The sequence below is a fragment of the Melanerpes formicivorus genome, unplaced genomic scaffold, assembly GCF_026170545.1.
Source record: "Melanerpes formicivorus ecotype bairdi unplaced genomic scaffold, bMelFor1.0.p_v2 SCAF_10, whole genome shotgun sequence".
Classification (NCBI taxonomy): domain Eukaryota; kingdom Metazoa; phylum Chordata; class Aves; order Piciformes; family Picidae; genus Melanerpes; species Melanerpes formicivorus.
This window is the reverse complement of record NW_027142362.1, coordinates 19,127,768-19,154,071: the sequence shown is the minus strand read 5'-3', so window position 1 is coordinate 19,154,071 and position 26,304 is coordinate 19,127,768. Positions and strand designations below refer to the sequence as shown.

At 36.4% G+C, this 26,304-nt stretch overlaps 1 protein-coding gene across 2 annotated transcripts in view; it reads left to right on the top strand.

Annotated features, from left to right (window-relative positions):
* Positions 1-24,541, top strand: part of VPS13C (vacuolar protein sorting 13 homolog C) — an 88,150-nt gene extending 63,609 nt beyond the window's left edge. For both annotated transcript variants that reach the window (XM_068144030.1, XM_068144029.1), the window contains 24 exons: positions 916-1,020; positions 1,765-1,929; positions 2,217-2,345; positions 2,922-3,055; positions 3,395-3,521; positions 4,764-4,999; positions 5,337-5,487; positions 6,466-6,606; positions 7,932-8,013; positions 8,110-8,179; positions 9,000-9,111; positions 9,909-10,022; positions 10,584-10,720; positions 10,971-11,052; positions 11,330-11,443; positions 11,682-11,757; positions 12,428-12,591; positions 13,600-13,645; positions 14,409-14,532; positions 15,216-15,330; positions 20,877-20,968; positions 21,634-21,757; positions 21,996-22,079; positions 22,849-24,541. In XM_068144030.1, coding sequence (XP_068000131.1) covers positions 916-1,020; positions 1,765-1,929; positions 2,217-2,345; positions 2,922-3,055; positions 3,395-3,521; positions 4,764-4,999; positions 5,337-5,487; positions 6,466-6,606; positions 7,932-8,013; positions 8,110-8,179; positions 9,000-9,111; positions 9,909-10,022; positions 10,584-10,720; positions 10,971-11,052; positions 11,330-11,443; positions 11,682-11,757; positions 12,428-12,591; positions 13,600-13,645; positions 14,409-14,532; positions 15,216-15,330; positions 20,877-20,968; positions 21,634-21,757; positions 21,996-22,079; positions 22,849-22,950 — 2,826 coding nt within the window. In that variant the 3' untranslated portion in view covers positions 22,951-24,541. The remainder of the gene's footprint in view (positions 1-915; positions 1,021-1,764; positions 1,930-2,216; positions 2,346-2,921; positions 3,056-3,394; positions 3,522-4,763; positions 5,000-5,336; positions 5,488-6,465; positions 6,607-7,931; positions 8,014-8,109; positions 8,180-8,999; positions 9,112-9,908; positions 10,023-10,583; positions 10,721-10,970; positions 11,053-11,329; positions 11,444-11,681; positions 11,758-12,427; positions 12,592-13,599; positions 13,646-14,408; positions 14,533-15,215; positions 15,331-20,876; positions 20,969-21,633; positions 21,758-21,995; positions 22,080-22,848) is intronic.
* Positions 24,542-26,304: the final 1,763 nt, after the last annotated feature.

The window sequence follows — 26,304 nt, the reverse complement described above, 5'->3', positions numbered from 1 at the left end:
ACTCATTTTGTCTAAGGAAGTTTTTGGGAAGTATTTAAATGTATGGGTTTTCATTTGGCTGCTGCTTTCTTTGTGTTAATTATACTTCTTGGACTAAGAAGGGAAGGCAGATAGACAAAAAGTCTAGCACAACCTTTTCCTAATCTTGTACTGCAGCCCGTTAGCCAACTGGAAGTTGGCTGATGGTATAGTGTGGCTGGGTCCTGAAAACTCACTGGCTACCCTGCCAGAAAACTTTTCTCTGGGGGCAGAACTTGAACGTAGATATATAAAGTGAGAATGTGGACTCCATTTTATAATCAAAAGGAAGGCTGCTCTGAATGCTTCCTGTGGAGGCATTTTCCACTGAGAAATCACAGGCCTGCATTTTACTCTGCTAAATACTCTGACCTTTAAAATGCATGATGTACATATCCAGTTCTGTGTTTAACATTTTGGTTTAATGTGACATTTGCAAGGTCAAATGGTGAGTTCTGTAGCAGAAACTTCCTCTAAAGCAGCCCTTCTTTCCTTTTAAGTAACTGTTTTTTATCTAACAATGTTTGAAGAAATGGTTGAAGAAACAGTTTTGACAAGTTAGTCTCTTATTTCCTTCCCGTCCTCAAGTTTGTGAAGCACCACAAAGGTTTAGCTATTTTTCCCCATCTATGTGTACACTGTCATGAACCCTAGTCACTGAAGGATCCTCTGTTTTGCTACATTTTGCTGTAACATCTTTCAGAGAACTCAGACACGGAGTAAGAATATCATGAGTGATACTACACGCTGCAGCTTAATTTACAGAAGATTTTAAAAGCACTTGTGTCATCTTTATACCACTACATGTGATATAATTGCAATCTATAATACCTGAACTATAAAATTGAAAAGCAATTCAACAAGTTCATTTTGTGTTGTTCTTTTTTGTGTGTGTAGATCCAGTTATGTATTTCAACTAGTACCTGGTCCAGTGGCTTTTCTCTCGATACTGTAGGAAGCTATGGATGTGTCAAGTGTTCAGCTAATAACATGGACTATCTGGTAAGATAGATGTGTGTTTTGAGGAGCTCTCTTGGGGTTCTTTCAGCTCGGTTACTTTTTTTCTTTAGGCCTTGATTTCACTACTTTGGCTGCTTTTAACTAATGGAAACATTTAACATCTGAAGTAACAATTTTTATGACCCAGCTATCCAGGTCTGCACCTGGTGACAAGCAAGTTTCACCAGCAGACCTTTCAGTGTATTCATAAGCATGTGGTTTATATAAAAAAAATGAGAACACTGGGCCATTTGAAAATGTAGCAGTGAACTCATAGTGGAGATAGAGTTCACATTCAGAATTGTTAGCAAGTATTTGTATTTTCATTCGTAGGCCTTGTCTAAGATTACATTTCCACATCTAAGCACAATAAAAAACACACTTAATATGCAAAGATGTGAGGACTTGTTTCCATGTACTTTTTGACTGGTGTCTGATGATATGATTCTTCTAGGTTTTCTTTATTTACTTTGGAGGAATTCCTGTTCATTTTCTTCACAAGTGCTGCAGCTAAAAAACGTGACAGCTAGAACTGTCTCTTTGCTGTTGTTTTAGCCGGGCTGCATAGTTCACCTATCTTACTGTGTTTCATTTGTTGGTTTTGGTTGTTTTGTTTTGTTTTTTTTTTTTTCTTCCAGAACAGGAGTGTTGTGATTTGTAATTTCAGTCACATTGTCTTTTCTTTATTTCAATCCTGATTTTTCTCTTTTCTGTTGATTGTTTGCCCAAATTATCCTTGTTCAACAGGTTGGAGTTAGCATCAAAATGAGCAGTTTTAACCTTACCAGGATAGTTACCTTCACTCCATTCTACACAATAGCAAACAAATCTTCTCTGGAGTTAGAAGTTGGAGAAATTGGTCCTAATGGTTCTCTTCCAACTAATAGATGGAATTATGTCTCAGCTTCAGAGGTAATGTTTCAGCATGTTTTCCTTTGGGTGTTTTTGTAGACAAACAAATGGTATCTAGCTGTCACTCAGGGAAAAAGCAATTTTCTTTTAAATGCTCTGCTACTTCTAGTGGCCTGACATTGATGCTTCACACCTCAAACTAACTTGCACAGCACTGGTTGCATATATTGGTAAAGGAATAAAGTTCAGTTTAGATAACTTCTAAATGCAATTCTCCTTGTGCCAATATTTGCTGATGAACAATATCTAAGGATCAGTTGACGTCATGGATATTCTTTGTTTCACAGTGTCTTCCATTTTGGCCTGAAAACTCATCTGGTGAACTTTGTGTCAGAGTAGTTGGTTATGAAAGCTCATCCAAACCATTCCTGTTTAAAACCCAGGATAACGGTACTCTGCTGAAGCTGGAAGAATTGGTGAGACTGCCTTTGTGTGGTAGTGCATTGTAGCCTTATGGTGTTGAACTTAGGAAAGCTTAGCTCTCCAGGATCATCAAGATTGAAAACTTGTACTTTAAGGTGCCTTCAGCAAAACTTTTTTTCTCAGTGATCAGTTTGTGAACATGCTATTGCTAGGTCTGTCATAACATGAAAAACATTACTACGCTCGTCTAGAGTAGCCAAGCAGATTTTTAAAGAGTATGCAGGAAATAGCAGTTTTAAAATACAACTTTCAGTTTTGTAACACAAAATGAAGACAGTGCTTGGCTGCACTTCTCACTCAAGTTAGCCAAAAGGAGTTCTTTTAAATGGTATAGTTGAAATGCAATTTTTAATTAAGTTAAATCAACAAGTAGTTTCTAGATGCTACTGATATTTGTCTTAAGTCAGTGACCAGTGTGTTTGAGCTTACTGTTACTAGGTAAGGTATATTTCCATTTTCTAGTTGTAAGAGGCTGGAGAAGGACTAATCTAATAGCAACAGTTTAGTCTGTTCTGACTTGAATTTTTGCCTAGAACAAATAATGAACTTTCTGCAAACTTTCTTTCCAGAATGGGGGCTTACTGGTAGATGTAAATGTTTCTGAGCATTCTACTGTCATCAGCTTCTCAGATTACCATGAGGGAGCTGCTCCAGCTCTTATTGTTAACCATACTTCGTGGGACTCTCTCAGATACAAACAGAGGTAAATGAAAGAAACAGTTCACCATTGGTTGATTAAGGTAGGGATGTCTTTTGTGAAGAGAGAAGTTCTTTTGGTACCTTGAAAAGCAGAAGAAACTTATATTTATTGTGTTCATTAAATGAAGCAATTTGTCTGCTTTTAAATGGACTTAATGGTTTGAGGAAGTAGAGTGAATACAGATATTAGTTCCCTAAGAGCCTAGCTACAGCTGGACTTGTTTGGTGTGGATAGCTTAGCCCCTTCAAGCCTTATCCCAGGAGGCTGGAGGGGTGAAGTATATAGCACTGTGATCTGCTTGCACCATCTTTATAAGTGGTTTTAACTCCTTTTTATCTGCAGTGGATTACAAGAGGAAATGGAGTTGAAACCAAAGCAAGTATGCCTGTTTGCATGGACAGATCCAACCAAACCAAGAAAACTGACTTGGGGCTACTCTCAAAATTTTGGTGAACATGACCTGCTTAAGGTAAATTTCAGGAGAGCAGTGTATTGGTTTAAGCTAGTTTGTTTACCTGACACCATTCTTAGCAGTGCTTGCTGCATGATAGGAGTTGGGATTGCTGGAATTTGTGAGACTTGTGGTGTGTTCTGTAGTTTGTACAGTTCCTTGTTCTAGAGCTGGGTGTTGTGTTGCTTCCTGTTTTGATGTTGTGCGGTGGCTCATGTGTTTTGTGTAGCAGTGTGAGGGGGAGGGATGTAGTGGTTTGGCTTGCTGGCTTTTGCTTGCTGCTGCATTCTGCTGTGCTTTTTCTGCAAGCAGGCTAAGGTAGTTGTGCATTATGTTACTTCATTTATATTAAACTCTTTTTATCTCTTTATCTCAACCTGGAGTTTTTGTGTTACTTTTTCCTCACATTTGTGTTGAGGAGAAACAGGGAGGTTAACCTATCCACAGCGCTTTAACCTGTTACAAGCAAATGCTAAACCAATCTAGGACTTGAACAAGATTAAAAATTATCTGAGAGAAAGCTTCTTCAGTAACTCTGCATTTGACTTGTCCCATGAGAGACTTTTTAACCTATGCTTAAGTAGCAAGATTTTAGGTGTTTCGAGAATTATAACTGGAGGATTGTACACAAATTCCGGCTTGCATTTTCTCCACCTTTTTCTTGGGTATGAAAGAGGGATCAAATGTGTGAGCTGTGGCTCTATCTTGCTAGTACAGAGGTTGAATAAATTTTCCAATTTTCCAGTGGTGCTGCATTCAGCTGAAGTATCTTCTCTAAAGAGGGAGAAAACCTCTGACTGTTGTGAGTCTTGCTTCCTGTAGGAAATGTGTGCATGAAGCAGAAAATTCTGAGTTACATTTGGATTATATTTGGCTTCAGCAAAAAAGGGTTTTAACTGTATGAAAGATCTTAATTACTGTCTGCTTTTACTGTTGTGTGGTATGTGATTTAATGCCTTCTTCCCCAATCTTCTACAATTCAAAGTCCTTCCATTTCCTGTGAAGGCCTTTGTTTCCTAGTAATTTCCAATGCTTTTCTGATTCACAAATATTGCTGGAATGCCTGCTTTTAAAAGAAAAACAAGAGAGAGTCACAACCCCAAACAATCCCACAAAATCAGTGTGATGTGGCCAAGTGAATAGCCAAGAAAAATACTGAGTTCTGATTTGTATGTGTGCCAGTAGACTTCACTGCTTTTGCATCATCTCATAAATTTACGCTGGTATTATGCTTACTTTTTTCCCCCTCTCTCAATACAGGATGAATGTGGCCAGTTCCCTTACAACTCAAACACTCAGATACACTGGGTGTCTTTCTTGGATGGACGCCAGCGAGTGCTGCTTTTCACAGATGATGTCGCGTTGGTTTCTAAAGCACGCCAAGCAGAGGAGCTGGAACAACCTGATCAAGAAATAAACTTATCCATCCATAGCCTTGGACTTTCCCTTGTTAACAATGAAAATAAAAAAGAAATCTCTTACATAGGAATTACTAGGTACTGCACGTGGAAGCCTAAACATTCCTTTAATTAATCAAAATTTGGCAGCATATTATGATTTTAGCAATACAATTGAGTCAAATGGGCCATCTTCCAAATGAAATTAATAGAAGTGAAACCTTTTCAAGTGAAACTAATTTTTGCCTGTATTCCAGTTGATACATTTGAAAAAGAGTAGGATTTAGCTGTGTCCTTTATTGTATTAAAAATGTGAACAATGGTTTGGGTGGTTCTTTGAGCCTGGAAAATTAGAATAGTTTCTTTTTACATGATTTGAATGCATAAGAAAGGTTTGAGTACTTCTAAATAGTTAACCTTGTTATTTGTCTTGCAGTTCTGGTGTTGTTTGGGAACTGAAACCGAGGCATAAGTGGAAGCCATTTAATCAAAAGCAAATAAATGTGTTGGAACAAGCCTATCAAAAGTATCTTTCTAAAAGTGCTTTTCATACTCCAGGTTGGCATAAACTAGATGGCAATACTGAGGTATGTTTTGAGGTTACAGTGTTTCAATGATTGTAGAATGTGAAACAGAATACTCTCTTGCTAAGCCAGGATAGGTGCTAAGAGACAAAAAGCAAACTTGTTCTGGACTAATTTGACATTTTATACAGGGAAGATTTTTTTTTTACATTGAGGTAATACTGAGACTGTTCTCCAGACTTCTTATGTTATATTTTCCAGGCTTGTCTTGTGAACTAATAATCTCAAAGATAATGGTAGAGCAGGTTGCTTGGTATCTATGTATTAGTTATAAACTGGTATTCTCATTCATGTAACTTAAATTCTGGGCAGAAATCTGTCTTGGCTCTTATTAAGATGTAGTTCCTATGTCTTGATATGATAAAGGTGCCTGTAGAATTCAACTCTTAGAATAAACTCACCTGAGCTTTTTCAGACATCAGTTATGGAATACTTGTATTCTATGCATACATTTAATGGTATTGTAATTGGGCTTGGTTTTTGTCATACCTTTCCCTTTGAAAAACATATATAGCCTCAGCTGTGCAAATCCATATGCTTTGTACACTGTGGTACTGCATTTAAACTACATGGTGTCTAACCCTTGTATCCATAAGTCATTACATTTGGCTCGATGAAGAAAAGATTTTCCTTTTGCTTCTCATAAAGTAAATACTTGAGAATCAGCATCAGCTGGGAAAGAAGTCAGCTGCATATAGGTATCTTTGGTTATGCCAGTGTAATACACAACTCATGAAGAAATACCTACAAAGATGACAGAGAGATTGCCACTTGGTGTAACTGAAGTTGCAGTGTAATGTCCTTACCAGATGAACTTGAGGTTTTCATTACTTTCCAAGCAGGTAATTGGATTGAGTAATTCAGTAGCCATATCATCATGAAATAAGAAAAAAAATGTAGGGTTTATTTGCTGGTCTCTTTACTAGTTTGATTATTTCTCTAATTAAACTGTATGTTACCTCAGCTTTTTTATCTTGCCAGGTGAATTTTAGTAAGTTTCCAATGGAGATGCGTCTCCCAGTGAGGTGTAGCATCCGACGCAACTTCCTGTCAGGAATTCAGGTTGAGTTCAAACAGTCACCTCATCAAAGAAGCTTACGGGCTCAGTTGTATTGGCTGCAGGTACCATCTTTAATCTTGTTTGGTAAACTAGTCAGACATTTAAAGGCTTATTTTATTAATTTATATGAAGCAGAATCTGTGGGTCTTGCCTGTGTGGTGTTCTGTTCACTGTTTCAGTGGCAGAAGTGCTGTGAGTGCTCCATTGATGGGTAAATACTGCAGAACTGCCATTCCAGGGTTTTGCAAGTAATATGGAAAGTTTTCATAACTGGGTTATGTAAAGCAGGGTGCTATGATGGAAAGATTATTTCTACAGAAGTCTTCTGGTCTTTAAAGACAAACAAAAACCTCATCCTTTACCTAAATTTCTTTGCCACAAATTTTATATAGTTACTTAACATATTATTCATAGAATAGTTTGGGTTGGAAGGGACTTTGAAGATCATCTAATCCCAATCCCCCAAGGATGTCTTCCACTAGACTAGGTTGCTCAAGGCCCCATCCAGTCTGGCCTTAAATACCTTCAGAGAGGGGGCATCCATTGGCCTCCAGAGAATGTATCTAGAGATTCGGAGATCTTTAGTATGAAAACTACTTCTCCAGTGAAAAACAGATAATGTAAATGTAAAAACTAAAAAAAATAGTATGCAATGATGTAGCTACGTGTAAGCTTCCAAGTGAATTATTGTGCCACAATTGCTGCTGCTTGGCATACTCCAGTCTGTACCAAGTATTACTAAAGAAACCAATAGAGAGCTTGAGCAGGTACTAGTGAGAAGTATTTAGTACTAGAGGTAAAAAATGTTGGGAATAGAATAGAATTAACCAGGTTGGAAAAGACCTTCGAGATCATTGAGTCCAACCTACCACCCAACACCATCTAATCAACTAAACCATGACACCAAGCGCCCCATCCAGTCTCTTCTTAAACACCTCAGTGATGGGGACTCCACCACCTCCCAAGGAGCAGCCAAGCCAGCCAGGGAAATCATAAGCATCATTGTCATCTTCATTTACTGCCCTTTGGCATTCTCCGGGGGGGGCACTAAGAACCCTTTTTCCCTGATGGGAAAACTTATTTTTGCCTGAAGGTAGTTTTCGTTACTACAGTCAATGTAAGCCAGCACCTGGACACTCTCTAAATAAACCTGAGTGTGAAGCTGTGCAAGCATCCCTTGTGCAATAATTCCAGTCATCTGACCTTTTGTATCTAAATGGGTGATGTTACAAAATAATAGATTTTGAAAAGACATTCTTCCTCTTTTCTTCTTTCTCCAAAACACGATTGTTTGTTCTTTTTGAACACAATCTACGGAGTTTCTTAATAAGTTTCTTAATCCTTGTGTTTGTCAAGATATTCCTGTAATCATGCAATGTTTTTTTAGGTTGATAATCAATTACCAGGATCTATGTTTTCTGTTGTGTTTCATCCTGTAGCACCTCCCAAGTCTGTTGCTTTGGATTCAGGTAAGAAAAAACCTTTAGTAATGCCAGATTTATTCAGCCTTGAAAGTAGTAACTTGGCAATTATTTTTTTTTACATACACTTTTCTTTCTGTTTAGAACCAAAACCCTTCATTGACATCAGTATCATCACTAGATTCAACGAATACAGCAAAGTACTACAATTCAAGTGAGTTTAACTGTGTGAGGTAATACAGTTGTAGAGATGGAACACATTATAGAGGTGAATCTTGGTTTAAAGTTCACATTCTCTCTAAACACCTCTTGATTTTTGGATTGAATTTTTCCATGTCTCCAATGAAAAAGCATCATTCCCAAAGAAATTTACTGTTAGGAAGTAAGAACTGACCACATGACCATGTGCAAACTCTTCAGTAAGCAGAATTCTTTCCCTCTTGTACTACAATCACAGGTGCATGTCTGCCTGTTTGCTGTGCACTGCTGGCTTTATTTGGCGCTCTAACAGGCAGCTTTTACAGTCACTACTGTTGCCTGTTGCAGTGTGTTCTATTGTGGAATATGTTCTTTAGGTAATATGTCTGTCTTGAATTGTTGTACCTAAAATGGGAAAAAAACATTATACTGATTGTTGTGAATGCAAGTATCTGTACCCAACTAGTATGACTGTAATATTTGAGGGTGGTGAATTTTAATAAACTACATATTCACTAATATGACTTTTTGAGAGAGGCAGCTGGATAAGAGGAATAAGTACCTTGTTTAGGTGGAGCACCTGGAATTATGTATGAATACGAGAAATATTTGGTTAATATTTTTAGGTAAAATTTGAAAGTGTTAAGATATGAATAACTACAGTAATGTATAGCTTTGTGAGACTAGGAAGCCCTCCTAAATGTAAATAGTTGATATTGTAGATCATGAGTCTTAATATGCAGCACTGCATAGGTGAACTGCAGTTACGTAGGATATGCATGTGATATTTAAATTCAGCTTTTACAAGTATACACTGTTTGTTTTTCCCATTTTAGATACTTCATGGTTCTTATTCAGGAAATGGCACTGAAAATTGATCAAGGGTTTTTAGGAGCACTTAGTGAACTTTTCACTCCATCTACAGACCCAGAAGCTGAAAGACAAAGGGTAATATATGAGAGAACCTGATTTTTGCCAAAACAAGGCCTTTATGGCTGCAGTGTTGTGATTTTCTGAATATTTTAGTTTCAATGTGTGACTATTACATTTTAAAACAGTGAATTAAAGGGACATGGTAAGATAATTTTCAGTGAAACATTGGTGTTTCTGTTAAACATTGACTTTGAGCATTACTAATTAATAAGGTTAAGTGAGTGATATTTGGGTATGGGTAACTGTTTTCCACTCTTTTAATTGATGACATAATTGTTTCAGCTGCTGCTTCAAGTTGTTAAAGGTGGTAGATGAAGTAAGTTTAGGTCTTACAGAGTGGACTTGTAACTGTCTGACAGTGTACAGTGTCCTTTGTCTTTACAGAGTGGAAGGAACAGATGTTCATGGCTCTATAAAGATTTCATGAAGAAGTACAAAACCAAAAGAGCCTAAGAATATTAGTTATTTTAATTATATTTCTTCATTAATACAGAATGGATCCCTAAGATTATTGACAAATTGAAGGGAATATCATTATAGCATAAAATGGAAAAGTCACCCAGAAATTGCTGTGTTGGGAGATACTGGTATTTTTACCCTGATTTAATGAAATGCATTAGTACAAGTATCTGGTATATGAAAATAATAGTTCTATTTCCAGTTTTGGAGTTTTGGAGGAGTTGACTATTTAACTAGTTACTCAACCATTTTATTACATTTAACTATGATTATTTCTGCTGTATGTGTTTTTTTTTATATACGTTGTTGTATATCTTGCAAATATAATCTTTTTTTTTTCTTCTTTAAATCAGTCTAAATTAATTGAGAAAGATGTGGATGCACTTAACACTGAACTAATGGAGTCTTCCCTAACAGACTTGTCAATGCTCAGCTTCTTTGAGCATTTTCATATTTCTCCAATTAAGGTATGCAATGGAGATACTTGTCAATAAAACATGTCACATCAGTGGGCTAGGTTAGCAATTGGACTTAATGATCTTAAAGGTCTTTTCCAGCCTAAGCATTTCTATCTCTTTCTTAATAGTAAATCCATCCTCATATCAACCTGAGTAATGGAAACTTTCATGCTGTCCTTTTAATGGGAATTTTTCTTATGTTCTTTAGAACTTAATACTTTGGAAATATATGCAGGCTAGTTATCTGAATCAGTTTAAAATTTAACTTATACTGGGAGTTAAACTCCACCTATGTAACATGTTATTTCTTTCATTGTTTACACAGAAGCTCAGAGGTGTAGAAAGTTAATCTTCTAAGGCAATTTGAGCCTTTCTCTGTAAGGAAATATAAATACATATGTTATCAAAGTAATATCATTGTGAATTCAGACATGTTTGTTGAAATTATACATTTCCTCAAAGTGAGTAAAAATGCACTTATCACTCTTTCATCCCTGCTTCTTCACCTGTTCACCCACAACTTGTCTGATGTATGCCTCTTTTTTCTTAATTTACCAATTGTCTTGAAAGCTGCATTTGAGTCTGTCTCTGGCTTCTGGTGGAGAAGCATCAGATAAGGGGGAAGAGATGATTGCCATTCATTCTCTGAATTTGCTTTTGAAAAGTATTGGAGCTACTCTAACCGACGTGGATGATCTTATTTTCAAGTAAGCTTTTTTTTTTTCTTTTTTCAGTAGTACTTGGAATAAAGGTACTATACATTCATGGTAAATGTTGTCAGTTGACTAGTATAAATGCATACAGCCTTTGGGGAAAGGGAGGAATGGAGGGAAGATGAGGTTTGAGCTTCCTTTTTAAGAAAGTAAGGCTTCAGGATTATCTGAAAGGAAAAAACCAAACAACTATTTAGAAGGAGGAAGGGCATCTAGAACTAACATGTGATTACTTGTCTTTCAGACTTGCTTTCTTTGAAATAAAATATCAATTCTACAAGAGAGACCAACTGATGAAGAGAGTTGTTAGACATTATAGTGAACAAGTAAGTTTATTTAGTGTTTGTGCAAGTGATTGCTTCTTTGCTTCTATTCTTTTATTCATGTTTTTTTCACCAAAGTTTTCCAATAGCTATCAATATATATACTGTATTTTTTTGCCTAAGACTTCTTCATTCTAATAGGAATGCTGAGTTGAGTGCTCTAATGCCTTACTTAAGTAGTAAATGACTTACCAGCCTTGGGTTCTAATGTGGAGTTGTGGAATACAACAGCTAATAACACTGCCTATGGTTTTGCTTTTTTTCCCCCCTCACCATTTAGCTCCTGAAACAGATGTATGTTCTTGTCCTTGGGTTAGATGTTCTTGGAAATCCATTTGGCTTAATCAGGGGTTTGTCTGAGGGAGTTGAAGCTTTCTTCTATGAGCCATTCCAGGTATGATTTCCTGTGTATGAATAGTAGGCTGCTTGAATGTACTGGCAGGGTTGTAGCTTTGTTGTTACAGTACTCAAAATTATGAACTCTTGAGATAACAGTATTTTTTTTTAATGTTAACTTCAAAGAAATTATATGTTCAATTTAATCATTGATGTAAAGCAGTTGCTATCTTTCCTTGAATGAGATGCATAAATGTATAATTTCTGCTATTCATAATAAGCTTCATTTATTTTAGGGTGCTGTTCAAGGGCCTGAAGAATTTGCTGAGGGCTTTGTAATTGGTGTTAAAAGTCTTCTTGGGCACACAGTGGGTATGTAACGTTGGTGGTTTAATACATTGTTAGCTTATTGATTGTTTCTAGATGCTCTTTTTTTTCCTATTTTGAAGGGAAAGTTGTATTTTTAAAATGCCTATATGACAATTTTTTGATGAGTATTTAAATTTGTCAGGTGATATAGCTAGTATTTGTGGTACAAATCATACTGAACATACTTGAGAACATCTAAATATCTGTTTTGTAGACTGAGCAAGAAAACTGAGAAACATTGTATGTGTAACTGAATTTGTAACTTGTAGATTAATAAGGAAAATAAGTTGAATGGTTCTAAAATGTTTGGAGAAGGCTAAGTGTTCTTTGGAATAGCCCAGATTTAGATTTTTAGCTTAGATTTTTATTTAGTTGTGTTACACTAATTAGAGAAAATACGATTCCATCCAGTATGCTACATAGTGTGTCCTGAAGCAATTTAAGAGTTATCACTCCAACCCTAATAATTGTGTGATTCTATGATTTGCAGTCCTTATGGATCTCAAGGCAGATTCCAGAGTCTTCTCATGGGCAGTGTTTGATAGTCACTCTGTAAATTCGTAATAGTGAAACTTAATAGGAAGGGAAATCACTATGAGCTTGTGGCTTCTTGTGTGTTGTCCACTGTTAAATTGTGGCAGAGTAACTTTTACTTTCTGCCCTGTTCCATCAGGTGGTGCAGCAGGGATGGTGTCCAGGATCACTGGTTCTGTTGGAAAAGGCTTGGCTGCTATTACTATGGATAAAGAATTTCAGCAGAAACGGAGAGAGGAAATGGGTCGGCAGCCAAAAGACTTTGGTGACAGCCTGGCCAAAGGAGGAAAAGGCTTGTTACGGGTATGAATTGGATGTTGAGAGTGTGACACTGACTCTTAATCCATGCTTGAAAACTATATGCAAATAAATTTGATGTCATCTGTGAGTTCTTGAACTACACAGAAGATAAACAGGCAGTTAGTTTATAGGAGACAGCAGCTTTATTGTTTGAGGTTGTGGTTTTGGCCAACATGAGGAATTGAAGAATAGGTCTCAGAAAATGGAAGTGTAGCATGGAACACCAATTTATCTTGTGAATTATATAAGAACCCATAGTTACTCATGTTCCACAAAAGTGTTATCTAATTAACTAAGTAGCTGAACCCTTATGTTACCTTGCAGTCAATTCTGTCATTAAAGTCAGCTGGCTGTGAATTATGGGATTTGGACACATGCTGCATAGTAGAAATGGCTTTCTATATGCTGAGGTCTTACTTATATGCTAGGTTTTCTTATCTTAAAAGAATGTGAATGTAAACTAAGTAGAAAGTGTATAATAGTAGTACATTAAGTTGGAGACCAAGATTAAATCTAATAAATTCTATCAATTTCCACTAAAAAATGGTCATGTATTTTGAAATAATTAAGTAATAAACATTGTGCAGCTGTTTCTGATAGTGTTAGATAAAAATGTGGAAGTTGCCTTAGTGACTGATTTTTAATGATTTGAAGACAAAAGAATAAACTACTTGATCTTTAATTCATCTTGACCACTTAGTGTTGGTCATACATGACTGGGAATTCTGGCAGCTTCCTGTTAGTAGTACAAGTCAAGTAGTGACTTAGTTATTACAAAGCTGATTACTGTACAAAAGATTTGTTAATCTTTCTTGCCAGCCTACATGATTCTCCAACTGTTGCATGTTTTCTCCTCTTCTTTCCTTCAGTTAAATTTTTTTTAAAGAAAATTTACAGTTAATAAAGAACCAAACAAATGAAAAACAATCTAGCCAATGCTGAACTGGTTGCCCAGATGGATAGTAGCATTCCTATTTCTAAGTAGAAACTTATAAATGTTCTTCCTTTTAGGGTGTTGTTGGAGGTGTGACTGGCATAATCACTAAACCTGTGGAAGGTAAGCACTAAGGTTGCACTGCCTAAATGCTTTCCTAGTAATTTACTGTTTATTTTCTGATTTTGAGAACTGTCAGTTTAAGTGTGGTAATGCTAAATTGCAGCAAGATTATTTTTGTATTTCTCATTTAAATGTGACTTTACACAACGATTTGCTCAAATACAGTTGCTACTAGCTTACCACCATTTCAGCCTTTGCATGAATTAAGGAATGGTTCTTTGTAATGTATTTTGTAGTAGCCAGTTTATTATTAAAGCCAAAGGTTGGAGGAAATGTAAAAAGTAAATTTTGGTTTATGCCTTAAGATTAGTATTTGGGTTTTGTGAAGACTATTGTTTTATCAGTATGATAGATGATGGGAAAAACCCAAGAGGAAATGCTTTTTTTTGAAATTCTTGTCAAATTGATTTAGCTATTGGAAGTTAATTATACTTGTGCATCTTAGAGTCTCAGATTATTTGGTTATTACTATCAATCTATAAAACCTGTTGTTTTGATCTACAGTCTATAATGAAAGTGTGAGAAGGAGAATCTAGTTAACATTTCAGTTATGCTGGCTTTGAAGGCTGTTAAGGTGTGAATTGAACAGCAAGGGTGTATGAACTCACAGGGAAGCAATGGGTGAATTTTTAAGTAGATTGTATGTAATCAATTGTTGTGGTCTTTTTCCAATATAAAACAGTTTTAGTGGAGCTTGGAGCAATAATGGTTTAGCTCTGTGGTTAATGTCTTCAGGTCATTTAAACTTTTTTTTCTTTTAAAGGGGCTAAAAAAGAGGGTGCAGCTGGATTCTTTAAAGGAATTGGAAAGGGGCTTGTAGGAGTGGTAGCCCGCCCAACAGGTGGCATTGTAGATATGGCAAGCAGTACCTTCCAGGGAATCCAAAGGTAAAGTGTCAAGAGGAAAATTTGAAGTATTTTCCGTATGTTGGATACCAGGTGGTGAAGAGACACACAATTATTTCTGTTAAATACAGTATGCAGTAGAGCATATATGGGGTTGGGAGATGTCCAGTAGCCTGAAATCAATGTATTTCATGCTGATCTTGAGATTGCTGCTTCAGAATACATTTGTTGTAGTTTGTATTTTCTCCTTTCACTCCCTCCCTTGATCAGGGATTAATTAAAGGATCTTGTATAAAATTTATTTTTGAGGTAGGCTGGTATACTGCTGAATGCAGATATCTTAACATCATTTAACCTTACTGTAGAAAATAGGCTGGAAATTTTTGAAGAACAACTTGCCAGTTTGAGATTTGGTTAGCAGTACATGTTAGGAGCTTTTTTGTTTTAAGGAGACCTTTGCAAATTATATTAATAAAGATAAGAACCCTCAGTAAACTATCTACCATGGTGACTAAACATCTCCAGGTTGTTCTGTAGCTGTCGAATTGGCTAAGGTTACTTTGGATTTTTTACTAGCAGTGTGCCCTTGCTATTTACATCTGAAAGGTACCTAGGAAGTTAAGTGGGATAAGTGGCATGAGAAAGGGTAATTGAAAGAAATATTTATTGGTGAAACTCAGAAGTGTGGTAAGCTTACCAGAATACTTTTCCACTCTCTGTGGCAGGGTGGCAGAATCAACTGAAGAAGTATCTAATCTCCGTCCTCCACGTTTCATTCATGAAGACGGCATCATCCGGCCATATGATAGGGTGGAAGCTGAGGGTTATGATTTATTTGAGGTATGGTTTCCATTATAAATACAACTAAAATTATCTGACCTAGAGGGATTGGATAAAGGATTATTTTACAAAAAAGCTGCTGGGCAAACCTGTGTAGTAGAGAAGACCCTGTGCTTGTAGTAAACTGAGTGCAGCAAGGAAACTGCAGCATTGCTCTTAAATGATCTTCTGCAAGTTATGTTCTGTAGTTGCTGATGTAATGCCATTGGAAAGCGGTGTAGGGTTAAGTATTAGTAGGATTAAGGTTTGAATATGTGAAAATGAATGTTGCAATATTTCTAATGTTCTGCTTAACAACAAAGCTGAGACTGGTTTACAAAGTAAGCAACTTTGGAAAATTCCCTGGGGTTTGAGTGATATGAGCAGTTGAAAAAAATGAATGAATTCTCAAAATATCACCTTTTGGTATTTCCTGATGTTGTTTTTAATAAGAGTATGTTGTAGCTACAGGCTTTGTGTGCACTTATAGCCTGTCTCCACATCGGGATATGGCTGGCATGGAGGGTGACTAACAGTTGTTTTCAAGCCTTAGATAATTGAGACACAGCTAATTTGTATTTCAGCCTGCATGTTCTTAAAACATAGCTTGAAATTCTTGGTTTTGTTGCTAAAATAGCTGTCTACATTAATATGGAAGACAAACTTGTGTATTTGCTACTTCTGACTAGATGTTTTTTTAATCTTTATTTCTTATTCTGTTTCTAATGTTTTTCTCCTTTCTCTTTCTCATGGCATGCACAGGAGGAATTGGAATAACAGAGTAAACATTTTCCATATTTCTTCTCTATTTCTGTCATGGCCTTTTATCTGCTTTAAGTATTTAGATTAAGGGCAAGATTGCATTTAACATGTCCTTTCTCTTGCATTGCTATCTTCTCTGTGTGGCAATTGAATAAAATAGTGTTTCATGTTGTCCAGGCTAAGAAAACAAACTTGAATAACAATCTTCAGATGGTTATTCAGATTAGATGAGTAAGATTGAAGAGACAGGGAGGGTTTTCTTCCTGTATATTTATTTTTCTAAGCAGGCTTAACTCTTTATGAAGAGCAACAATAGAAAGCATTTGAAAAAAATCATGGTATGATAGATGCTGAATTGATTTGTTTATTGGCATTCTCGTAGAGTTGGGGCTGTGGGTGAAGGGAGAAAACAACATTTTGATACTTGTGTGAAATTTGAAGTAGTCATATTTAATGAAATTTTATTCTGTTAAAATGCTGGAAATTTCATGATACAGAAATTTTGTTTCCATACAAACTCTACAATTACTTTGGTTTCTGTAATATGCCATAGTCCTGTTATATATACATCTGATGAACGACTAACACTTCAAGTTACTACTATTACATCTTTATGAAATGTCATTAGTTAAAAAACACAGCCAGCTCAGTATAATTCCCAGAATCTTCTGTAGCTTTGCTGTTCAACATATTTAAATGTAAAGTTTCAGCTGTTAACATGAGTTTACACACACACATAAATAAAAATACATACTTCTAAACTAAGTGATGCCATGAATTTCATTCCTTATACCACATCTCATAAATGAGCAAGCTAAGTTTAAGCTATTCTCAGAGCTAATTGTTTGCCTATCATACAGTGAAAAGAAAAAACAAGCAGCGACATGTCTCTGTGGCTAATGCCTCTTGAGAATTTAGTGGTCAGTAATCAGCTTTTTAAAATGACTTTTAAAAGAACAATTTTAAATTAGAGCATTTAGTGAATTTTTAATCTTAGCTGATAAACTGAAATTATAGTGGGATTTTTAAAATTGTACTTTTTGCCCTGTATGTTTTCTGTCTATTGGGAAAAGGCAGCATTCTGAAAACTGGACATAATGCATTTCCTGCACATCTAATTATTTGTATTTTTTGTAGAGCTAAATGATGTGGGTTGGAATTGTATACTAACTGAGAATGAATCCTCTGTTTAGTTCACTTGATACAGATTCTTCTTGCTGGAAGTCACTTGAATACAAATTTCGTTTGGTTTTTGGTTGGGGTTTTGTTTGTTTTGTATGCATTAGGTTTGGTGGGGGGTTTTGTTTTGTTTAGGTTGTTTGGGTTTTTTTTGGTGTGTTTTTTGTTGTTTGGGGGTTTTTGACGGGGAGGGTTTATTGGTTTTGGTATCTCTTTTTTTTAAGTGACTGACTTTGGATCTTATGCTAGACATTAATGTTTTTGAATCCGGTTATAACCCAGATTGTAAGTAGTTTAACCAGAGCCCTCACCCTATTATGTATTTTAACTAACTTCAATGCATCTTTCCCTTAGAAAATAAATCCACAGTTAGGAGGCTGCAACCTTGTAAGGCTGCCTTCAGGAATGGGTGTCACAATAGTATCCAGTGGTTGGACAAAAAAATGCTTCTCTTGAGTACTTCTTGTATACGTTAGACATTGAAGCTTGACTTAGGAGGAGCATATGCATGGGTCTTAGAAGACAAGTTACTTTAGTCCACTCAGAAGAGAGTTTTGGTGGTGCAGAATGAGGTCAGTAGCCAGATGGAGTAGATCGATTCAGTTGTGTATATTTATGCAACGTGTTTTCCCAGAGGTGCTGGATCTAATGTACTTGGGCTGTATGGGGTTCTACACAGTCAGTTCAAAACCTTGAAAGTCAGACTTGATGCCTTGCAGGCCATGTCTCTAGCCCATGCAGCAAAGCTTAGTGCACAGGATGCATTTTGATAAACATAATACACAGTATATATAGCTGGAGAAATCAAACAACAAATAGGGCAACACCAGGAGAATTGTTTTCCAAGGAATAAGTTCTTGGGAGTTTTAGTCTTTGGATGAGGATTGTTTGCAGCTGATGAGATTTGCAAGAACAGGTAGTTGGTGCCTTTCCTTTTTATTTTTTTTAACCTCTTAATATGCAGGTATTGCCTGCTCGGTCTTCTAACCCCAGCACTTAGGGTCTGACATGATGCAATTCATACATTATTCACTGTCAGTGGTGTTACTTTGTTTCATTTCCCAGTTAAAGCATGGAGCTTTATAAAGAATGCAGAGCACTGCATGAATAATTGAGGCATGGTGGTGAGACAGTGTTGTGTGGCAGAGAGAATACTATGCCGGGTTTCAAGAAACTGCAGATTCTATTTCTGGTTGAGTCACTGTTCTGCTGTGTAGATTTGCACTGGTTCTTTCATTTCCATATAAAATAAGAATGAGTTGAACTTCTTTAAAGTGCTCTAGTATTCTCATGAAAATAAAAGCTTTTGATAAAGATGCCTGAAGATCATGGAGTAATTTGCATCAAGTACAGCCCTCTTTTTACATAACGCCACCAGCATTGTGCCGATGCCTATCAGGTGTATTGCGAATAGCTCTGAGAAATATTGCATCTTTTTAGGCGCACAGAGCTCAGTAGGAGCTATGGCTCTAATAAGATATTGCATGTAAAATCTAAAAATACTATCAGGATTGTTTCTGAAGTTACAAGAAGCAGGCTTTCTCTCCTAAGCTTTGAGTTTAAATAAAGGAACATTCTTATGAATAAATCTCTTTAAATATGTGGCACGTCTCATTTCTGCATATGCAGCAAAAGGGTTCAGAATATGGATCGCAGCCTTTGAATTACAGTCTTACGTGGCAGTGGGGTTTGTATTTCTACTATTTTTGCTTGTGTCTAAAATAGCTGTAGTTCAGGTATCAAATGGGAGTTTGTATTTGGATTTTAGTCATACACTGCCATCTTTTTTCTGATGTTTTGAAGAGACTCAGGTAAGCAGTCTTTCTGGCAGTTTTGTTCCTTTCATGTATATTTTACAGTTTCAGAAATTCCTAAGATGGTCAGAAAGTGATTTTATTTTTTTTTTAACAGATGATGTGGGCTCTATATTTTTGTTTGCTGGAAAATGCTGAATTAAAATGTTTTTCACATCACTAGGGAGCAAATCCAGGAAAATACTGTTGTTGATTAAGCTCTTGAATATTAATTAATTTCTGACCTTAAAGGGTTCTTCATATCAGTTGCAGTGTATGATTATGTTTTCAGACATTTGTTGAGCTTTTAAATGTAAGAAAATAAAATGCAGAAAAATAAGTATTGAAGCTTCTTTGATTCCAATGTAAGCTGAGCTGACAGAAGATCCTTCCATTTTGGTTACTTAACTGTGTAGAGTTCTTACCCTGTGTTGTTAATCATAAGTAGATAAATGGTAGTCAAGTTTAGCTTCTGTTGTCATTTTATCATTTTTATAGATCCAGTGATGGAAATACAAAAGGAAACAGACCTTACAAAAATAATTAAGCTTACTGAGTTTTTCATCATCCCTCACTGTTTTTTTTTTTTCCTCAGTAGTTTGTCAGAAACAACTTGAAAAATTTACTGTTATACAGAGGCTGAATTCTACAGTCACAGCTGTAAAATGAACTGAATGGCATCTTACATTGTTATGAACAATGTTAAATGAGTTTTGGGGCACCCAGTTGCAGGTGTTTGCTATAACATTGATCTTGTGACACGCTGTTTAACAACAGAATAGGAAACCTGAAAAACATAAATTAAAACAATTAATGAAGAACTTGTCTCATGGTTTAGCCCTGCAGGCAGTTAAACACCATACAGCTGCTTGGGCACTTCCTCCTCCTAGCATAATGGAGAAGAGAACTGGGGAAACAGACAAAATTCATAGGTCAGGATGAAGACAGATGAATAGGACAGTGAAAGAAAGGAGAACAATGGTGATGACAGGAGTAGGATATGTGAAATGGTGATGCATTGACCAATGCCCAGCCAATTCTCAAGCTGTTACCCCTGACTGGCTTTCCCCTGGTTTATACACTGATGTCATAGGGTAGGGAATATCGCTTTGGCCAGTTTGGGTAAGCTGTCCTGGCTGTGTTTCTTTCCAGCTTCTTGTGCTCCCAAGTCTACTTGCTGGTGGGGTGGTATGAGAGGCTGAAAAGTCCTTGACTTACTGTAAGCACTGCTCAGCAACAACTACAATGTCAGATTGTTATCATCATTATTCTCATCTTACATCCAAAACACTGTATTGTACCAGCTGCTTGGAAAAAAAATAACTAACTGAGGCAAACCCTCTGTATTCATAGTTTGTCACCAGAGCTGCAGCTGTTGAACAGAAACACAAGTAGTTGGATCTACACTTTCCTATACCTTTATATTTTGGGTGTTATGTAAGAATGTCTGCTCAATGCTTTGAAAACCTCATCCTGAGTTGTGTTGAGTATTTCCAACTCTAGTTTTTCAGGGTTTGGGTCCTGGTATTGTTGCAGCATTTTCACTCATGAATCCAGTCTGCAGTGTGGGATGTAGCAGAATGAACATTACTAGACAATTATTAGCACAGAAAGGAGATCGAAGGAATAGTCTAATACTGCAATGTGAGTGATCCACCTTTTGAGTGGAACTGATAAGACTTTTCAGTGACTCAGCTTCAGGAGTGAGAATGCTGTGACAGCCTGTCTTTTAATAACCAGTTCAGTGAGGTAACTTCTTCAAAGTCTTTTGAATTGAAAACAATGCTTTGAGTTTTCTTTTTACAGCCCCAAAATTTTCTATTTCTGTTTCAGAAATTGCACATCAGAAAGCTGGAAAAGGAGAGCTATCGGTACCACTGTGCACTTCCAAGAGGCCGAAGAGCAAACATTATTGTTACCAATAGGTATGAAGTTTTGAAGGCTTTCTAAGGGCTTGTCTTGGTTTCAAGTGGAGATTAGATATCTAGCTAAGTTTAAACTGTTTGCTATGCCCTACAAATGTACTATTTTAATCCATTTTTCTTCATTTTCTTAAAAATGAATTTTGTTTCCTTTGTGGAAACTCCATTCAAAACTCCCCTGCTTTTGTAGTAGTGTGCAAGTTGACATTGGCGCTTTGAAGTTCTTGAAGGACCAGGTAGCTAGCAAGCATGAGCAGAAGCAACTATTAAGTAGGTCTAGTAGTAACTGTGTCTTTATGTATCTAGTATATAGCTATTTGACTACCTTTGTCTGTTAGAAAGGGACTTTGAGGAACTGAATTGCGTTAACTGATGATCCTGTAATATCCCATTCAAGCCAAGTGTTTGGATTTGGAGGGCTGGGTTAGGGTTTTGAGTAAGTTGGCCTGTGCATACTGTACGATATCATAGGCCATGTCTGAATTCTAATGACAAAGTGATTCTCTCAGAGTATATATTAAGGAAATAAGGTTCCACTTTGACTAAGTGGGTACTTTTAATCCATATAGAAAATGGCTTGTTAAACAAATTCTTAATTTTGTTTTGTGTTTTTTTGCTGACAAAGTTTAGTCCCAGGGAGAAATGGAGTTGTTTTTTCTTCTGAACAGGAGAGTGATATATGTAAAAGAAGTGGAAATCTTAGGCCATTTAACAACAGAGTGGAATTACTTATTTGAAGACTTTACACGCCATCCCTTCTGTGAAGCAAATGTTCTAAAAATAACTGTTTTGGTAAGAAAAACATGTAAGCTGTCTTTTGATTTAACATTATTTAGAGGTTCAAACATGCTCTTAACTTACTTATGGTTCTTGTTGCTAACTATGGGACTATGAGATTTACTGAAGATTTCTTGGAAGTATTGGTTTGTACAGAGGTCACACTGAAGTCTTAACCTGAAGTTGACATTCAAGTCAGAGATTTTGCATTCTTGTTTTGTGAGTCATATATTTTTGTTCCACTCTGCAACAGGATCAAAGCATGTTTCAGAGAAAGGACAGTCTGGGTCATGAATGTGTAAAGACAGTTCAATTTCAGGATGAAATGACAGCACAGGTACAGTCTTCTTTCTTCTCTTCCATCTTTTTTCCTTATTGTTATCAGCTGTTGATCTCAGCACATAAAAAGATAGTAATGTCCAGTGACCCCTTATGGAATAGGCTGATGTGCCTGAGGACCATTTACCGTATTTCCATTTTGAAAATTGTGTTTAACCAGGAGAATGATGAGATAAGTTAGTCTAAAGCATTCAAGAGATTATATGCAATAATAATACAAGATTGAAGTTGCATTGTCATACGGTTTGTGTATTAGAACTCATCAGAGGAAAATAATTCAAATGCGTAATGTACTAGGTTGTGTTGACTGTAGTCTCTAGGATTCAATATAGCTCTGAATTCTGATACTGTCATTACTTCCAAATCATTGAACTAACCCAGTAAGTGTACCTTGTGTGAGAAAGGCATACTTAGCTTCCTCCCTGCTGCAGTCCCCCACCCTCCCCATACCTAGGTTTTCTACCATTTACCTCTTAAATATTTGCTCATGTTGATGCTGGAGGGGCTGACTGATTCTGAGGAAGGCTTATCTAGTTAAGTGTGACTAACATTGATGTTGCTACTTGAAACATCGGAGCAGATTGACAACAGAAGCTTTTTCTGGGTTGCATGTTAACTGTGTGAATCAGAAGCTGTGTATCTAACTTTTAACTCACCACTGCCCATGTAGATTTTAATGTCTGTTGAATTAGCTATTTCTAGTAGCATGTTATGGAAGAATAAAACAGATTGCATGCCTTAATTTTCTTTCAATGTGTTGCTTTCAGAGGATTTGTTGTGCCATTCGGGAAGCCCAGGCAACAAGAAAGCAACAAAAGTTGGTGAAGCAGGCATCACTGCAGTTGAAGAAACCACAGACATTATCTTGATAATGGCAGGATTTGCTGACTTTGACCTTTGGGTTGAAATTTTTCACTAAAATTGATTAGAAGCAACATGGAAACATTGTGCAGAATGTAAAGATAAAGTATCTGAGGTCTTCCTTCAAGGCTAACAGCCATGAACACTTTATTTTAAGAAGGTATGTCTCTTTCTAAAACTATGGATTTCATTATTCTAAATTTTGCAGTTAAGTTTAAAAATTACAGCTTCTGCCAAAATGTTTCCCCACTCTGAAGTTTTCTGCACTGTTTTGTCTCAGGAGTTCTTGTAAATGGGTTCTAAAATAAATTGTGATTTGCACTTGAAGCTTCTGGTTTACAGACAGGTTGTAATTGTAGTTCTAGTGTTTGCACAATGTACTTATGGTACCAATTGAATCTAATTAAAAATTCCTATCTCATGCAGAAAAAAGTGTGCACAGCTTAGCTACTATAATTTCATCCCTGTCTCTTTAGTATTAGAGAATACTGCACTAGGGCAAGGTAAGAATGAATATGAAAGAAGTAGACTATTCTTGTCTGGAAATGCTTACTGTGGAATGTTGTTGCTTACCCTGTGAATGAAAATCTGCACTTAAAAATTGGAAAACATTATGCACCTGGCAGATGCATCTATATGGTTTTGGTTGTATCACTGTAGCTTCTCCAGGAGGAACAGCATGCTAGTTTTAGACCACATTGTATGTCAAAAGCTTAAATCAAAGTAATTAGCTTTCCATAGTTCAGTGTATAGTTAACTCCACTGGAAGAGTGCCATCTCATTAAGCTAAAAGTCACTTTTGATACAATATTTTTGTTGCATTTTCTCTTCCTGAAGACTGTTAGCATTCAATTTAGCAAGCTATTTAAGCACATTTGAAGTGCATGCCTAGTTCTTAATGGTATGTATAATCCCAGGAACTTCATTTGGCAAGTTCCACTCTTAACACTGAGCACGTACATAAGTAAGTGTCTGGGTCAAGGGCTACATGAGCAAACAGATTTGAGTTCAGTGATCAGTGAACTGAGAGCTCTTGCTGTCAGCCTTCAGCTCTTGAGTAAGATGTAGTCCTTGCATACATACTCATGAAATTTACTCTTTACAGCTTACCTCACCGGGAAAGGATTATTTCTGTTGTGGTTTTTGTTTGTTTGTTTTTCTTTTGGGGTAGTGGATAATAACTGTAGATACAAGGTCAATGAATAAAAATGGCAGTATTCTTGCATAGATTTATTCAGAAGTTGAACAATTGTGAGAAAGTCTGGGTTTTTAAACTTTTCTTACTAATGGTTGATTCTCTTAATATATTCTAAACCTGTACCAATGATCTCACCAAAACTAGAAAGCTTTAAGGTATTTCAAAGTGAGCTGGCAACCAGAAATTTTAGAGAGCATCTGCAGACATGATTTTATTGGTAATATATGCTCATTGCTCTTAATCCAGTTTGTACCACATTTTTTCCATCATAGCAACCTTTAATTCTGTGTCCACTGTTTTCTAGGAAGCTATGCTCAAACATTAACTACAACTGTATGTATTTCAAGCCTGTATTAAAAAAAAAATCAAAGCAAACAAATGAAATAAATTTTTATATGCAATTATTTGTTGTATGATTTTACATGTTGTTGTTTCTAAAATATGTTATGTGTGTTTTTTTTTTTGTCACCTGTCACTGACACTGCATTAAAAAAAGATATTGGAGTACTAGCATATATCACAACCCAGTGCCCGGTGTCCTGAGTCAACCCTGGGCAGCAAGGAGGTTCCTTGGTGTAAATTGAAGTGAACCAGTACCAAACAGCAGATGAGTTGGGTTTGTTAGAGTCACTGAGAACTCCAGTGACGTCTTCACAGCAATAGTCCAAATTCTTGGTGGTGGGTGTGCATCCCAGAAAGTTCTTCTGTGGTAAATGCAGCACCTGGACCCTGGAAGTTGTGGTGCTTTTATGCCCTTTTTGCAGTGGGGGAGCATGGCCTCCCCAAATCAGGGAAGTGTGCACCACTAATCAAGGTACCAATATTATTATGTTACTGCTGGCAGTAAATATGCTTTTATTGCAGTAGGGTAACATAGTGATTACTCTAAGTATATTGTAATCTTGGTCTTTGGTCGACAGCAGGGATTGTTTTTATAAGGAGGTCTTGGGTTACTCAGAGTATTTAGAAATAAAAGAGTTTTAATTTTAAAGTGAAAGCTGACTAGTGAAACCTTTAGGAACTATCTAGCCTCTGTTTGACAAAAATATTATTTCAACAGCTCATAAAGTCGCGTTTAGTCAAATCCGAGCATGAAGACTTAATTTGGAATAGATGCCAGTGGACTGACCAAGAGAAATCTTTATGTAAGAAACAAGTGGAGGGATTTGAGAATCAACATGTACAACTTCAGATTCCACTGAAGAAATTAAAGCTTTAGTCTCTTTAAAATTTCCTGGACAAAGGTATGCTTGTGAGGGAGAGGGCAGTTACCAGTTAAACATACAATGCCCCATAGCATATCAAGTGTAGACTGAAGATTTAAAACAAAAATAAAAAATATTAGACGTCTAGATGTAAAATCAAATTTATTCCAAGTACATGAATGTTCACTAATGATCCTAATGCAATTCCCTTCCTTGGCTTATGCATTTCATTTGCATAATCACTAAGTAACAATGATGCAAATGCACGTCCCCAGACTTCAGCATTTATCTCCGTGCTGCATTTTCCTCCTGTTTTAGAGTTTTCTAGATATTTGTCATCAAATGAGTTCATAGCTTAGTCTAGCCACCTAATTTGTCTGCAGGAGAAAAGCTTAAATATGAAGGAAACAACTCCTGAAAGGAAAGAGTTGATAAATCAAAAGGACCATGCTCATTTAAAACTTGATACAGTTCATTGTATCCTTGCCCTTCCTACATGCCAGCAAGTGAACTTCTACTTCAGTCTTTGTTAATTATTTTTAAAGTAAGAATGTTCAGTCTATACTGATTACATTGGAACAGGAGCAGAGAGAAGTGGGAGGAACCCCATAGTAAGTAGGAAGTGAAGGAAAATGAGAGCAGGATTGTGATACATCTGTGAAATGGCAAATTCCTTCAAGGTAAAGAATTGCTAAAAGCACTAAGTTGAGATATTGGAATCCTGCTACAAATTCCATTTACATTAATAACTGGGAATATACCTTGTCTGGTTATGAAGACTAAATGTGCTATATGAAAACAAGTGTTGAATTTTAACAAGGAAATTAATTTTTTGTTTGGATTTTGTGGGGGGTGGGGTGGTAGTGATTTTGCTGTTCCCAGACACTTTACTGGAGTCAGCAGGTGGAACACTGAAAATTCTCCTTATTGGTAATAGGACAACGCTCCAATTCCAGCAT